Consider the following 15,223-nt stretch of genomic DNA (forward strand, 5'->3'; position numbering starts at 1 on the left):
TTTCATATAAAATGGAAGCTATTAAATTTGAAAAGTCAAACCTGGAATGCTTGTATGAGGCTGCTGCAAGGCCAGGGCTCCCACACTTCCCCATCTCTCCCCAGACAAGCACCTCCCCTGAGGGAATGAGACCTTCCTTCTCCTGATCCTGCTCTGCTTGAGCCTCTGATTCATTCTCTTCTTAGAGTCCTGGTTTTCCTTACACAACAACTTTTCTCTTTTTAGAATGAAGAGGAATCACCCCTTCTAAAGGGGTGAAAAGTACTGAATTTCTACACAATGAATTAAGCCACTACCCTCAGGGCAACAAGTGCTACTTTATGAAGGAATTTGCTTTTTATGACCTTGTAGGAAAGAAGGAAGTATTTAGGTTTGAAGAACCTAATTTGTGGACAACATCAGCAAAGTAATTTTTGGAATGATTTTTGAAAGAATTCACAGCACACTGTCTTTAGTCTGAAATATGAGCTTTATCAGGTATAAAATATTTTCATAACGCATCCATACTCATAACCAGATAAAAATAATTCTTATTTAAAATAGACATTTAGCTTCTTATTGAAAGGACTCTTGAATATTTAAATAAACTGCTTTTTTGAAGATCCCCAAGCACTTGTGCACAGTGAACAGGAGTGGGACAGCCCCAGCAGCTGGGGCAGGTCCCAGTTCAAGTCCTGATGTCCTCTGTCACATCCAGCAGCGCCAGCTCCCGGATCTCCTCCAGCAGCTGGTACAGGCTGGGCCCCTTGGTCTGGCAGAACTCCCGCGACTCCTCATCCATCACTTCCAGCCTGGCTCTGTCCTGGGCACGCTGGGCCTCCTCTGCAGACTGGCTGACTTCCTTCACCAGCTCAGACTTCACCCCGTGCAGACTCCTCTGGGCAGCCTCGGTGTCCGCAGTGTGGTGTGGGGTGTTGCTGATGATCTCCAGCTTGATGGTTTCAGCGTGGCAGCGGGAGCTCTGCACGAGGATCCTCACCTGCAAAGCAATACTGTGTTCAAATTTCTGATGGTGCCATCTCCTTTCCTCCCTTCACAAGAGATACTCACTGTGATGTGATCGAAAAGGCTCAAGGTCATGGAGTCTCCCGTAGTTGTAGTGGAGGTGATTTTATGCTGAGAGCGATGGAGGGATCCAGGCTTCCACTGGCAGCTCCCAGCCCCTTGGCAGGAGATGACCAAGCCCTCTTTGTTTTTCATGTAGGCTGCACCTTTGATTCCATATCTACAGCAGAGCAGAGAGAAGCTGTTCTAACCATTTTCAGGTCTCTTAGTTTTGAAACCCACAGGCTGGCTGAGATTATAGAAAAACAAGAGGAAGGGGCAGGCATGGCAGGCTGATAATCCTGCCTCAGCAACAGGATAGGTGGTGTTAAAGAAACCCAGACGTGAAAACAGCATGGAGACAGTGACTGAAGTGTTTTGAGCGCAGTGAAGCAGAAGTGAAATAGTCAGCGATCCATTATCTTAGTGCTGGGTGGGGCCTGGAATGGATCAGTGATGGGAGAAGAGCAGCTTTACAGGTTTTTCCAGCCAGACCACGAGGACACAGTTCCCCGTTTTAAAAGAAGCTCCTTGAAGAGACGCAGCGTGTTTGCCCTGGGCTCTCTGTAAGGCAGCAGCCTTTTCTGTTTGGGGAGGCTCTTGAGCCCGCCCTGTGGAATGCTGGGGATGGCAGATGTGAACTGAGCTGTGCCAGGCTGTGCCCTCCCAGCAGCCCAGCAGCACAGGTGTCCCTCCCAGCCCGTGCCAGCCCCGGGCTCACCGTGGCACGAAGACCAGCACGCCGTTGGTGCGGATGGAGTAGATGACCCCGTCGGCCACGCAGCGCTCGTCGCTCTCGGCGCTCCTGTCTCGGAAGTACATGCACTGGAAGAGCTCTGTGGATTGCTTCTGAGCACGCTGGGCTGCCTGCAGCACCCCACACACACACAGAGACAAAAACTTACGTAAATATTCCAACAAGCACCTCTGCCTTTGACTTCCACAGCTGCTTTTTCCCACTATTTATTCTCTTATCTGTCCCCAAGAAAAATTACATCTAAAACAAAATCCTACATGCAGTGCAAGTGAAGTATGAACACTTTTAGTACCACTCTCAGTAGAAAACTGATATTTTAAAAAACCCCAAAGCACTACAAATAAAAGTAAAATGATACTTTTAATTCACAAAAGCCAGTCAGGAATGGTATCCCACTCCCTAGGGCACCATGGAGACTCCCAGAAGGATGCCCTTACCCGGTTCCTGTTATTGATGTGTCTGCACAATTCCTCCAGGTCCTTGTTGCTGATGATGTTGTCCTTCACATCCCCCGTGGTGCCCCTCAGGGTCGCTGCCATCAGGAGCCTGTGCACAACGATGTCAGCGTATCTCCTGATGGGAGAAGTGAAGTGAGTGTACTTCTCCAGGGCCAGCCCTGCCAGGAGAGAGGAACACAGATGAACAGTCAAAGCCTCCCCCAACACTGAGAAATCACAGAAAAGGCAGGAAAGTGACCAGGTACCATAATGATGAAACTGCTCCTCAGGACAAGAGCCAGTTGAGAAGTACAGGGCGTTGGACATGGCGTGGGTGGCCATGGAGCGCAGCAGTTTGTTCACAATGGGATCCGAGGGGTCGTTGGCTCTGTCCAGAGACTCGGCCAAAGCCTTGTTAGACCTGGCAAAAAGGTGTTAATTCCAAAGAAAATTACACTATCCCTGCTTATAATGGCTCACAGTTAATAACAGCATAAAACCTATACAGAAGTTGATACTTATTCATACAAAAATGGCAAGCAGAGCGATATTGAAACTCTAAATGCAGTTTGGTAACAGCTCTGCTCTAAGAAAATGTTTAGAAAAATCCCAATTTTCACTCAGTTGTCTGCTGCAACCGATGCCCTTCACCATGGCCTTCTCATGTTATCTTGCCCAAGTAGTTATTAATTATCTTGAGTCATTTAAAATTACTACATTGCACAGAATTCACCTAATTTAAACCAGTACTCTCTTACACAGGAAATACAGTGCAAACAAGGCCACTGCAGAGCTTGACTACTGCACAGTGACTGAACAAATGTTTTGTCTGGGTATGGCTAAAATTATTCAGCCACTGCCATTTGGAGTACAGCCAGCAGAATGCAGGCAGCTTCTCCTGGTCAGAACATCATCAGAAAGGTTCTGACAAAACTCCTTTTAAATGCTATGCAGTGTCTCTTAACATTGATAATAATCAGAGCTGGAATTGTTTAACAATACCACGGCCAAACAGTTAATTGCTTAACTTTAATTACATAACTTTAGTAATAAAAGCTACCGTGTGTCTATTGAGAAGCCTTTGGCACTGGCACACTCCCGAAGCTCAGTGAAGAATTCCTGGCGTGGTGGAGGGTGCTGCCGCAGCAGAGCTTGGAGGGGGAAATCCTCGGAAATCCTTTTCGCCACCCAGTGGTTGGCCAGGATCATGCATTCCGCCACGGTCTCGTGCACTTCCAGCGGCTGCTTGGGGATGAGGTCATGGATGTTCCGTTTGTCATCCAGCTGCACTCGGATCTCGATCCCCTCCAGCTCCAGCGCGCCGCAGCGGTCCCGCTTGGCCCGGACATGTCGCGCTATGTCGGTGAGCTTGGATATGGCCCAAACCAGCTCAGCCAGCTTCTCCTGCCTCGCTCCTTCCTCCAGGCCTTTCAGCTCCAGGATGTCCCCCACCACACTGGTGTCCCCATCCAGCAGTCCCTGGGCTGTCTCGTACTCCAGCTTGTAGGCAGAGCGGATCAGGGTTCTGGTGTATTGAACCCTCAGCGTCTCCAACGATTCCTTCTCCAGCTCCCACAGGACACTCACAGCATATCTTAAACACAACACCACAGAGTTCTGGAACAGTTCTGGTACACCTAAACTTCCATTACAAGCACATTCAACTCTTAGAAATTTATAGATTTAATTCTGGTTGTGGAAGCATCATTTTTTTTTCTTCATGAAACCAGTGCTCAGCAACCACCCCACTGAATAATGCACTTGCCTTTCAGTCTCACGCATCACAACTGAAATGAGCTACACAGCAGCATCTTCAATTCATCTGCTGAAGCAGAGTACCCCTAAGGTATAAGGTCTCCTTTATGTTAAAGCAGAGCTACACTGTGATAGTTATTTTTACCCATTTTTATTTCATTAGTCAGATGCATCCACAATGAACATCTCTATACCCTGAATATGCTCATGCCAGCCTTGCATATCCTCATGCCAGCAGCCAATTGAGCCTGTAAATTGATAGAAACTGGTCTATAAAATTCACCCTACTGTGGTACAACTGAAAGGTAATTTTTAATGTACACAGTTCTTCCAGTAATAATGCAAAATGACTTGTGGAAGTGTTCCTGCTGAGAAGAACCCCCAAGCCTCACCTGTCCACGCCACTGAGGAGGGAGCACAGGTCGGCGCTGAGCACGGAGGGCAGCATGTCATAGCGCCGGTCTGCCAGGTAATACGTGGTGGCCCTGGAACAAAACACAGCCACTGCTCTTCCCACCCACAAACACTGCCCCACAGCCTGATTTCAAAAGGTTATTCCCACAGAACACTCACAGGTGCAATACCAAAATCAAATTATTTAAATAGCTATTTGTACAGTACAACCCTGATTTTGCCTTTCTTGGTATTTCAGCTGCCATTCAGGGCAGAACCAGGGCTGGACAAAATTTGCTCACTGAAGAAGAGGTGACTTAATCAAACCCCTCTGCTGCCTCCACATTATACTTCTTTGAATCTACAAAGAATACAGTTCATTAAGTGATTCAGCAGTTTAAGTTCAAGACACCGGCAATAAAAGAAAAAAGAGAATGAAATATTTGCACTTTAAAAGACAAGATTGAATGTTAAAACATAAGCCTGACAAATACCTCTGGAATTAAATTCATGTAAGTCTTAATTCCATCTTGTGGGTGTTCATCTCCCTTGGAATGCAAACAAGTGGTTTTTAAAAGTACTATAAGTCACAGATGTTAAATTAGACTACAAAGCAAAGAAGAGTGATTAGGGAAACATAAACTTGTATAGCTTTCTGGAAAATGTGTCCAAATAACAGCAGAATGTCATTACTTACCTAATAGTTTAATTATCTTTAAGAAGTCTTTAGTAAGACATGAAAGGTGAAAGCTTTCTTTCCTTCCAAAGTTTCCTTAGGGTAGCAGCACAAACTTCTGAGCTCCATAAAATCTCCAATTTCCAGAACATAACTCACCTTGCTCTGGCCTCAACATCGGTGTAGGAATTTGCTGCCACGAAGTGAGTCACATCCGCAATGTGCACCCCCAGCTCGAGGTTCCCGTTGGGCAGAGTCCTGACAGAGAGAGCATCATCCACATCCTCACAGCCCTTGGGGTCAATGCTGAATATCAGGTGGGTGTCTCTCAGGTCAAGGCGTTTTTTGGCCTCCTCTGGACTCACTTTCCATGGATTCTTTGGAGAACTCACTGGCATTTCACTCATCTATACAGAAATATTGTTGATGAACATAGATTTATGTATTTTCTACAAAAAGATGCCAACAATTAGATTTAATTAGTTTTTTAATTCTTCTTTTGTTTAATTTTACAAGTCCATTACATATACTTTACCAAAGGGTGGAAAAAATTGAAAAGAATTCTGTGTGTATTAGTAACCAATGTTATTAATGTGGTGATTGTGCAGCTCTGGCAAATACAACCACTACATATTGGTTTTTTAGTCTTCTTCTTTCTATTAATTATAGGTATAATCAAAATCGTTACCTATGAAAGCTGGTTCCTCTTCCAGTTGAAAACAAAGTGTTTAATACAATTACTTCAGTAGGATGAGGCCTTTAGGATCAGTAGCATAACCACATACTAAAGGCAGAAAAATCTTAAAAGTCTACCTCAAATTTGAATTAAGAGTTGGTAATCTTCTCCTCACAGCAAAAGGATTATCTTAAAATCACTACTGACTTGAAAATCCATAGTATCAATAGAATCACTGATCCAAGAGATTCCAGAAAAATGAATTATAATAAATTTTCAGCTTTTAAAATGGACTTTTCAAAAACCCACTGGCAACAAAGATGTTGAGCTGTAAGAGAGTCCCTCTCTTTGAGAAACAAGACCCTGGAAATGAACAGAAAAGACTGGATCTGATCTCAGAGACAAACCTGGATTTCTGAGAAAGGGGCAGCACAAATGCTGTTCTCCACCAGAATAGCAGCAATTTCCCCCTCGAGGTCCCCAATCCTGCCCAGCACTCTCACAAAGTGCCCGTTCGGGTACAGCGATGTCGACTCCCAGGAATCGATGCGCACCACAACTCTGTACTCCTGCAGGGAGACAGCTCTGTCAGAGCAGCTCTGTGTCCCTGAAAAGCACAATTTACACCCCAACACAACCTTACATTTAGCAGAAAAAACCCAAAGCAAGTGGTATGTAAGTGCTCAGGGCAGCTGGACTGTGGCCCAAGTTCAGACCTCAAGTTTTGTTACCTGACAGGAATTGAACACAATCCTTCAAGGCAGAAATTGAACCCTCACAGATTCTGTTTTACCATGATTTTGTCAAGGAAAACATCATTAGAGCTTATATTGCCCACACAGCTTTGTAGGAAGACAGAGAACACTTCAGTTAAATTACCTGTAATGCCTCAGCCTGCTGAGTGCTGATCCGGATTTTGGGAATTCGGTAATCCCAAGGTGTTACAAGGACTTTCTGAGCATTTCTGCCCTGGGACTGGCTCTCTTCTTTAGAGGGGAAAGTGACCACATAATCCCTCCAGTTCTTCTGGATGATTCCAACTACTTTACCTTTAAATCAGGAACATTGTGCATTAAAGAATAAAACAGAACCAAGAAAGCAAATATGTGGGAATGCAGGAGATTCACTGCTTTGTAAAATCAACTGATGTGTCCCCAAATCTGTTACAACTGCCAACAACATATGGTGTGCAGACAATACAGTGTGTCATAAACTACTGTTGGCACAGGCAGATTTTAATGAGCTTTTATTTATGTGGAGACTAACTCATTGTATAGATTTCAACTGATACACAACATAAATTATTCAGAGATTCCCATTGCTGCTGAAATGTGGCCAGTTCTAGTAATACAGAGAATTTTTAATAGCAAAGAGCAAAACAAAACATGATTTCCCTACAAAAAGAAAATTAACCTCTTGACACTTTTAGCTCTGACCTCAACAAACTTCTAAGATGCAGCTCCATCTGCAGAGTAATCATTTCAAACAAGACTCTAAGTTCCCATAATACCCAGGCATGTCACACGGGGATACTTTTTCACCTAACTTTTTTTTTTTTCTCATTATTTATCAGCAGGGAATTCAAAGGATGCTCCTCCTTACCTGTGGGCATAGGGTCACCCGTGGTGTCTGCAGGTGCTTTGTCCTCAGTCTCATTTTCACAGAGGGCAACAGTCCTTCCCTTCCATTCATGCACAGGCAGCAACTCAACCACAACCACATCCCCGTGGATTGCACGATTCCGAGCCTTGGTCCCATAAATAAGGATGTCACTTTGAAGTTCTGTATTTAAAATAAAAGGAAACAGAACCATAATCTTCTAAAAAAAATCAAATCTGTCCATTCTTGGCAGCATTCTGCTGAAATAACAGAAAATGACTTTTCCAATACGATTACTTCTAAAAAGGACTACTGGCAAGAAACTAATACTAAAAGGAAATGAAAACATTTTCCTCTTTTTTTTTAAGGATCTTGTAAGGAATTCTGTAAGTGATCTTTTGGATAAAAAGCAGCATAGGCTGGGATAAGTTCATTGTTCTCAGGCAGCAGCTATAAAAACAGCACAGTTAAATTGTGAAAGCCACTGCCACAGGATTCTGGGGAGGATTTAGAATAAAACAAGCTTTTAAAAAATAATGAGTATATTGAGCACTGGTTTGACTGCAGGGTCTGTCACAGGAACATTTGAAAGTAGTTATTAGTGAGAGCTGGGCCAGTCTGTCTGTGCAAGGGCAATGGACTGTTCCTTCAAAGGTGATGATCAGTAACTCATGCCAGAGACACAATCCTGGATCACTTTGGATCAGCTTGATCCAAAAGGCAATTTTCCAGTTATGTTCACAAAGACCAGCTTCCTAATCCTGCCAACATCTATGCAAACCCTTACTGCAGTCAAAGGAGTGGTCACCTGAGGCTAGAGCAAAGCACAGGGACAATCTGCGCCAGCATCTCCCTTCAGAGAGGTGCAGGCTAACAGGACAAGAGGCCAGAATTTGGCCAAAGGGGGTAGGAGAGAGGAAGGAGTTCTCCTCACAAGTTCCACCCTCTGGTTAATCTTCAGCCTCCTTTCTGCCCATGGAAACCACACAGGCACTGCAGTGTCAGAGCCCTCACCCCCTCTGATAACTGAACACCTCTCACCTGTGTCTTTGCTGCCAACCCCCTGAAGCCGAACAAAAGCTTCCAGCTGTGCTCGGTGCTTATTGACATTCAGTGCACCCTGGAAGAGACAAACAAACCAAGCAATGGGTGAAACAGTCACCCTAAAAACAGACAACTCAAAGGACAACATTTTGGGGGTTACAATTATTTTTGCATGAATTAGTTTTTTTGAACACAGCTGTTCTCTCTACAGGGGGGAGTGCAGGGTGCAGGACTTTAGGTACTCACTTCTGGCAAAGTAAATTCTTTTAAATGCTGAATTTATTTGTAAGATGGTAAATGACATTTTACTCCAAGCATAGGCAGTGTAAGATTACTTTTGCTGTCTGCCTTAGCAGAGAATCTGGCATTATTTCAACAGGAAAGAAAAGCTTCAGTCTTTCTGTTCATATTTTATTCCTGCCTCTGCTGAAATTGCCAAGAAAGGAAAAAATTACTGCCTCTAATTCTTTAAATTATTTTTAAAAGAAGGACACTTGTCTACCAATAATCCATATAAAGGCCCTGAACAGCCATAAACCAGTAAATTAATTTCATTGACTGGGAGATCTCTGTGCAAATGAAGTTAGAACTGCTGCCTTTGTGCAGCACTATTTATATTTAAGAACAAGGTCTCTCTGCTTCAAATCACACCTAGTCTCTCAATTTACAGGTACATCACATATCAAGTTGAAGAAAAAACCAGCAAATTTCAAATGCTCAATAGCCAAATCTTAATTTAACTTCTCCAAGACAAAAAAAAAAAAAAAAAAAAAAAAAAAAAAAAAAAAAACCAAAAAAAAACACCACATGTCACAATACAGCGTAGCAGAAATATTTTGAGAATCCTAAGAATTCTAATCCCTTCCATCCTCTTGATTTTTGTTTTCTTTCCCTCTTCCCAGCACAGCCATATTTCTTTCTCTAATCACTCTATTTCAGGCAACTCAAGGGATCAAGCACAAAGACTGCATTGTTCTGTGTATGTTCTCTATGTAACAAATACCTGCAGGTATCTCCCAGACTTGATCCCAGCCTCCAGCACTTCCACAGGTAAGTGCTCAGGATATTCCTTCCCGTGGTTCTCTTGGCTTTCGCTCTCCCGCTCACGCCGAGCTTGGACTATGGAGTCAAAGAGCTCATGGGCAGCCTTCAGGTCAGGCCAGAAGTTATCCAAGTAATGCTGCAGGCACAAATAGAAATAAACAGAAAAGTACTCTGAGACCTCTGTTCTTTCAATAATACATTTGGAAAGCCCATAATGGACAGGATCTGTCTCACACTGTACCCAAATAACACAATGGTAACGATGAGTCTGCGCTGAACCCCACAGATCTGTCCCAGGTTCAGCCTAATCCACTGCTAAATACAACAAAGGTCAATCAGTTTGGTGCAGCTTTTACTCAGCATCCTTTCACAGCTGAACATGAACATCCCATGCCCAGATCCCACTGAGAACCAGTGCTATCAGAGATGGACACCAAAATGAAGAATGAATTATGTTAGACATCATTGTCTCCTCAGCAGTCCAGGCAAGAACACTGTCAATGGATATTTAGGCTACAGCTGCTTATGGACTGCTTGCATTCCAGATTTAGGCAGCTGCCTGAGGGAACTGATCACTGCTCATCAATGGCAAATTCCTTAAAAACAAGGAAAAGGTCTCCTGAGAAAGATGACCTCTATCCTCAGAGCTGCTGTTTATCTTTCCAGCTCTCTGCTTTTTTCTGAGATTCCCACAAGTGACGTATTTGCTTGCTTTGATAAATGGAGATATGAGCTACCTCACAGTTTTCTTGAATGTAAACTCTGGCATGATTTGCAATATACTTTAATGTACTTGGTTCATCATTTTGATGCAGCATAAAGGAAACCTTTTATTTTTCTGGCACGTTACCTTGAAGGAAATCACAAACACTCCTTCTGTTTCATTTCCGTACTGCCTGATAGCATCTTCATCTTCTGTTACCATAACAACTGGCATCTGACCCAGGCAGTGATTGTGATACCAGGCTGCTGCATTGTAAATATTCCTAGAAAAGCAAAGTTTGAAATAAGACTTCTGGCACAGCTCATTTGCTACTTGCAAGATTTTGCTGGCTTTGTATAAACGAGATTTTGATTTAACACTCAGACTCTTGAGAGATATACACCGAGCTACAGACATGTTTTTCTGCAAAAATGTTCCTGTATCGTTCTCAAGCCCCACAAGAAGAGAGGAGAATGGAATGTTTCCTCCTGCAATGAGGAAACATTCATGTGACTTTAAACTGATCCAGCTTTTTCTTTAGCATTATTGCATTTAATTTAATTACATTTTGTCCATTTCCGTAAGAAAACAATGCTGATACTTCTATAATCATAAAGCACAATGCAGACTTGCAGTGCCTGTGAACTGTTGCAGAGCTAAGCAGAGCAGGAGAATGAACTCTCACGTTCCTAAAATCATGATGCTGTGCAATGTGACACTGCAGAGGCTCAAACAAACCTGGTCTGCCACTTCTCCATGGACTCTCCCTTCTCCCTGGGCAGGTAGCAGTGCTGGTGGAATTCATTAGCAAACACAGTACAGTCGTGACGGGGATCCTTCAATAGATTCCGTAACTTGTTGTACTGCCTGCAATGAAAAAACACAAATATATTCTTGTGCCTGCTTTTGATAATGCTATTTTAACTCCACGTGAAAATACAGCTGAAAAACTCCAGGAAAATTACTGTCATGCACATAGAAATGCACTCATTAAATTACCACTGATGATAAATCCTAAACCATCACCTGCAAGCAAACTTTATTAAGTTTCATCATGAACACTTCTGATTTTAAACATACTTGTTTTCCACTGAGCCCCACAAAACATCCTAAGTGTTCAGGAACTTGTTTTGTTTGTCACTTTTGGGGCAAGTGCTATTACTTTAAAAGCCTTCACGCTTTAGAAATATGGGAAGGTCCTGAGAGCAAATTTTACTCTGAAATGCTATGGCAATGCCCAGGTTAATGTCTGGTGAGAGAAGTACATACAATACTATTAATTGCTCCCCAAAGACAAATGCTCAGGCATCAATAGAGCAAACCAAAACCTGTCCATAATCTAGCTCTGGGCACATAATAAATCATTACTGCAAAGTCTAATGAATTCCTGCCACCAGCCATTTGATTAGTTAATAATGCTGCAGGTTTCATATTGCTCCTATCAAGTGAAAACTATGCCAGGCATTGATATCCATGGATCACAAAGCATCCCAGTCCTTCCCCTTCTGTAAAACTACATTAAGACACTTGAAAGGCCTAAAAAATTATACATTTTATAAATCAGTATTTTTACTTCAATCTAAATAAAAAAGAGGTTCTTATGGGATAAATACCTGCGTCCTTTCTGATGTTGCACAGCCTGACAAGCTGTTTGCATGAAAATAATTCCTTTCAGCTCTGGAAACTCCAGAATCTCCAGGTACTCCTGAACAACCTTGCAGTCGGGGACAACATAGTGTGTGACATCATCTGATAACAATTTGCCATCTAGAAGATAATGCAGAGTTTCAAGGTTCAAACTTTCACTTGAAATAATGGTTTCTTGAAAATATTTCCTGATATAAGAAAATTAGAGTGTGTCTCCTCAAATGGGTACATTTCTTTTTCTGATGAACAAAACTACTAATATTATGGTTTAATCTATGGTCCATAAATTTGTGACAAAACCCTTTTGCATCCAGTGATGCCAAAATTTAGTGCAAATTCTATCCAGAGGAATGAAAATATCCACTTTCATTATGAAAAGGCTATTAAAAGAGCGAAGGTTACAGCTCTTCCTCTGCTTCCATAAGAAAAAGGGACTATACATCTGGCACAGAAAATCTTTTCATGGAATTTCTAAAGGCTGTAGAATTATGAGCAGTTCCTTTACCCTGCTCCCACAGCCCTCTCTGTTCCAACACACCATTTACAGCAGGCTCTTTACATAAAAGAGCACAGGTAAGAGTGCCTGTAAAGAAAACCACTGCTACTGCAAAGAAACTATGTTTTTAATCCTAAACTATTAACCATCACTGTTAATTTTCTTTATACAGACTCTAGCCCTTAGGAATATGCCATCAAAATACCAGACACAACACATCACAGGTGACATCTTAAAAAGTACCTCAAAATTCAAGAGTTTAATTGCTTTTGGTATTTCAAAGATTAGCCAAAAGCTTTCAGATGGGAGGGGATCTCCACTGTATTTTTTTCTTAATACCTATTTACTATTTATTATAAACACAGAACTCACTACAGTGCAGGCAAATTATACAGAATATAGCATATAGATCTTGACAAGTCAGGTTATTTTTATTATTCTTTAGAAGCTGACAGGGGACAATCTCTGAATTGTGAGCACAAGTGTGAATCCAGCCAGCACAGTTGTGCACCCAGTAACTTGGCCTCATCTCACACTGAAGGCTGATAATGGATGATGGCAGCAGATATACAAGAAAGCTAATATTTATTAATAATTCAGAAGAGCATTAGAAGTGAAATGTCACTGGAAGATTTAGGAGCTGTGCCATAGGAAGCTATCCTTGCCTAACCCATCCATCTAGAGCAGAATAACTCCAGGCAGGCACAGCTCACCCCTACAAGCACCTGCTGATGGGATTTTTGCAGGCAGTCTCTCACAAGGCATGAAATAGATTTGCTCAGCACACTGTGTAGAGTCAGGAAGGAAAACAAATATTTCCCTCACATCTGGGTTACCTTGAATAATCACACAGGGACATACTCTGACAGTCACCTGTAGAACAATTTACATTTAAGTACAAAGGAGGGGGAGTTAGGCACAGCAGGAAAGGTTAGAATTTTTTCTGATATGTGCCTTTAATTTATCCTTGAGGAATTCACAACCAAATGCAGTATTTTAGGGAGCAGTAACTATCACTAGTACTGATCTCCTATACAGCAGTAATACACTATAATGATCTAAGTAATACACCTTCTGCCCTCAAGTGCACCCTAAATCAAAAGTGAAAACATCTATGCCAATCATAGTTCCAAAGGAAGAAAAAAAACCTGTCACAATTCTCAACCTTTTCTTTCAGGCAAGCCATTTGGTCGATTTCAACAGGTTGGATATTATGTTTGTTATTTACCAGTCATTTTCCTGCATCAAATAAATTGTGCTATTGAACAACAACAACAACAAACCCAACTGAAATATCAACCACGGCTCTGGTGATGATCTACGATGCACATAACAGCACCACAGTACGTAAAAACAACAACAAATGCAGACATCAGAGCCTGGCAGCCTTCCCGTGTCTGAAATGCCCTGATATAACACAGGCAATTACATTTAATTACTGAACAGAAATAGCTGCCGATGCAGAATTACAATGGCTTCAAGATAATGGCTTGGCCCCATTGTAATACTTAAGAGGTATGTATAGAACTTAACTCATGCTATAAACCACCACCCTGCAGAAATTAATTCATTTTAAAGGATCTTTTAAAACAAGAGATGTGTAAAAATTGAACAATCTTTTAGCCTTTTATCACTGCCAGTAAACTGTTCACAGTTAAACCCTCTAACAATCAACTCCTCGATTCCTTCGGCTCTTAACGCCTCGTTGATTTCTCAGGATCCTGCTTTAAAGGAAAACCATTGGTATAGCCGTGATTTGTTCAGCACCATCCGGACACCCCAGGATGGGGATCACCGCTTCGTCTTCAGGGATAACCCTTGCCCGAGGATCATTCTCTGTCCTCAGGGGGTCCCCCAGCTCAGGGATCACCCCGGTTCAGGGACTGCCCCAGTTCAGGGGTCAGCTCTGCCCAGGGATCCCCGCAGATCAGGGATCACCCTCTTTCCTCAGGGATCACCCCAGCTCAGGGGTCACCCCAGCTCAGGGGTCAGCTCTGCCCAGGTATCCCCCCAGATCAGGGATCACCCCAGCTCAGGGGTCAGCTCTGCCCAGGGATCACCCTCTGTCTCAGGGGTTCCCCCAGCTCAGGGATCACCCCAGTTCAGGGACTGCCCCAGCTCAGGGGTCAGCTCTGCCCAGGGATCACCCCAGCCCAGGGGTCACTTTGTCCCCAGCTCTGCCCCCCGCACCCGCGGCCCCGGGGACGCCGCCCACCGCCCCAGCCCGGCCCGCGGGCGATCCTGGCTCTGTCGGTGCTCGCCCCCGGCTCCCCCCAGACCCCTCACGGCGGAGCCTCACCGCGGGCGCAGGCGGCGCGGCACTGGGCGCTGCGGCACAGGGCGCTGCGGCACGGCACGTCGGGGCGCAGGTAGTGCTCCCGCACCACCCGCACGGCGCGGCCCTGCTGCCCCCGCAGCTGCAGCACCTTCTCCGTGCGGAGCATCGGGGCGGCGGGGACCGGGGGCACCGGACGGCAATGGCGGGGACCGGCGGCCCTGAGGCCGCGGCTGCCGGGGCGCCTGCGCGGGGCGGGGCGCGGGGTCACAGCGCGGGGATCGGCTTCAACCGAGGGGCGGGAAGAGAGCGGGTGGGGCGGGCTGAGGGAACCGGGGCGGTCTGAGAGAACCGGGCGAGATGGAGCTGAGGGGACTGGGGGGAGTTTGAGGGAACCGGGCGGGAACGACCTGAGGGGACGCGAGCTGAGGGAGCTAGAAGTGGAGCTGAGAGACAGCGGGAACGAGCTGAGGGACGGGCGGGGGCGAGCTGAGAGGACCGGGGCGATCTGAGGGGACCGGAACGGCTGAGGGACGGGCGGGACCGAGCTGAAGGGACTGGAACCGGAGCTGAGGGTCAGACGGGGACAAGCTGAGGGACAGCGAGGACGAGCTGAGGGAACCGGCCGGCTGAGGGAACTGGAACCGGAGCTGAGGGAACCGGCCGGCTGAGGGAAC

General features: G+C 44.5%; 1 protein-coding gene across 3 annotated transcripts; it reads right to left on the reverse strand.

Annotated features, from left to right (window-relative positions):
• Positions 1–450: 450 nt before the first annotated feature.
• DIS3L (DIS3 like exosome 3'-5' exoribonuclease) lies at positions 451–14,771 on the reverse strand. 3 transcript variants are annotated; one of them, XM_059482438.1, is made up of 17 exons: positions 14,571–14,771; positions 11,742–11,842; positions 10,867–10,995; positions 10,276–10,411; positions 9,385–9,561; positions 8,379–8,457; positions 7,341–7,520; positions 6,618–6,787; positions 6,146–6,307; positions 5,222–5,469; positions 4,386–4,478; positions 3,299–3,832; positions 2,505–2,659; positions 2,239–2,417; positions 1,766–1,911; positions 1,051–1,225; positions 451–979 (listed from the first exon to the last, which is right to left on the reverse strand). In XM_059482438.1, exons 2-17 carry the CDS (start codon positions 11,783–11,785, stop codon positions 668–670), a joined length of 2,919 nt encoding a protein of 972 aa, XP_059338421.1. In that variant the 5' UTR covers positions 11,786–11,842; positions 14,571–14,771; the 3' UTR covers positions 451–667. The 3 variants fall into 3 exon arrangements, with proteins under 3 accessions (XP_059338421.1, XP_059338420.1, XP_059338422.1); XM_059482437.1 differs by having other exon boundaries at positions 11,742–11,895; positions 14,571–14,769; XM_059482439.1 differs by lacking the exons at positions 6,618–6,787; positions 8,379–8,457; positions 9,385–9,561; ... (2 more) ...; positions 11,742–11,842; positions 14,571–14,771 and having other exon boundaries at positions 7,341–7,394.
• Positions 14,772–15,223: the final 452 nt, after the last annotated feature.

Source organism: Ammospiza nelsoni, chromosome 14 (genome assembly GCF_027579445.1).
Source record: "Ammospiza nelsoni isolate bAmmNel1 chromosome 14, bAmmNel1.pri, whole genome shotgun sequence".
NCBI lineage: Eukaryota > Metazoa > Chordata > Aves > Passeriformes > Passerellidae > Ammospiza > Ammospiza nelsoni.

Excerpts from the sequence above, each read along its gene's own strand:
- DIS3L (XM_059482437.1), bottom strand. The coding sequence starts at position 14,715 with ATGCTCCGCACGGAGAAGGTGCTGCAGCTGCGGGGGCAGCAGGGCCGC. Across the intron at positions 6,308-6,617 it reads AGCAGGCTGAGGCATTACAG|GAGTACAGAGTTGTGGTGCG; the intron begins GTAATTTAACTG and ends GTCTCCCTGCAG. Across the intron at positions 5,470-6,145 it reads CCCCTTTCTCAGAAATCCAG|ATGAGTGAAATGCCAGTGAG; the intron begins GTTTGTCTCTGA and ends ATTTCTGTATAG.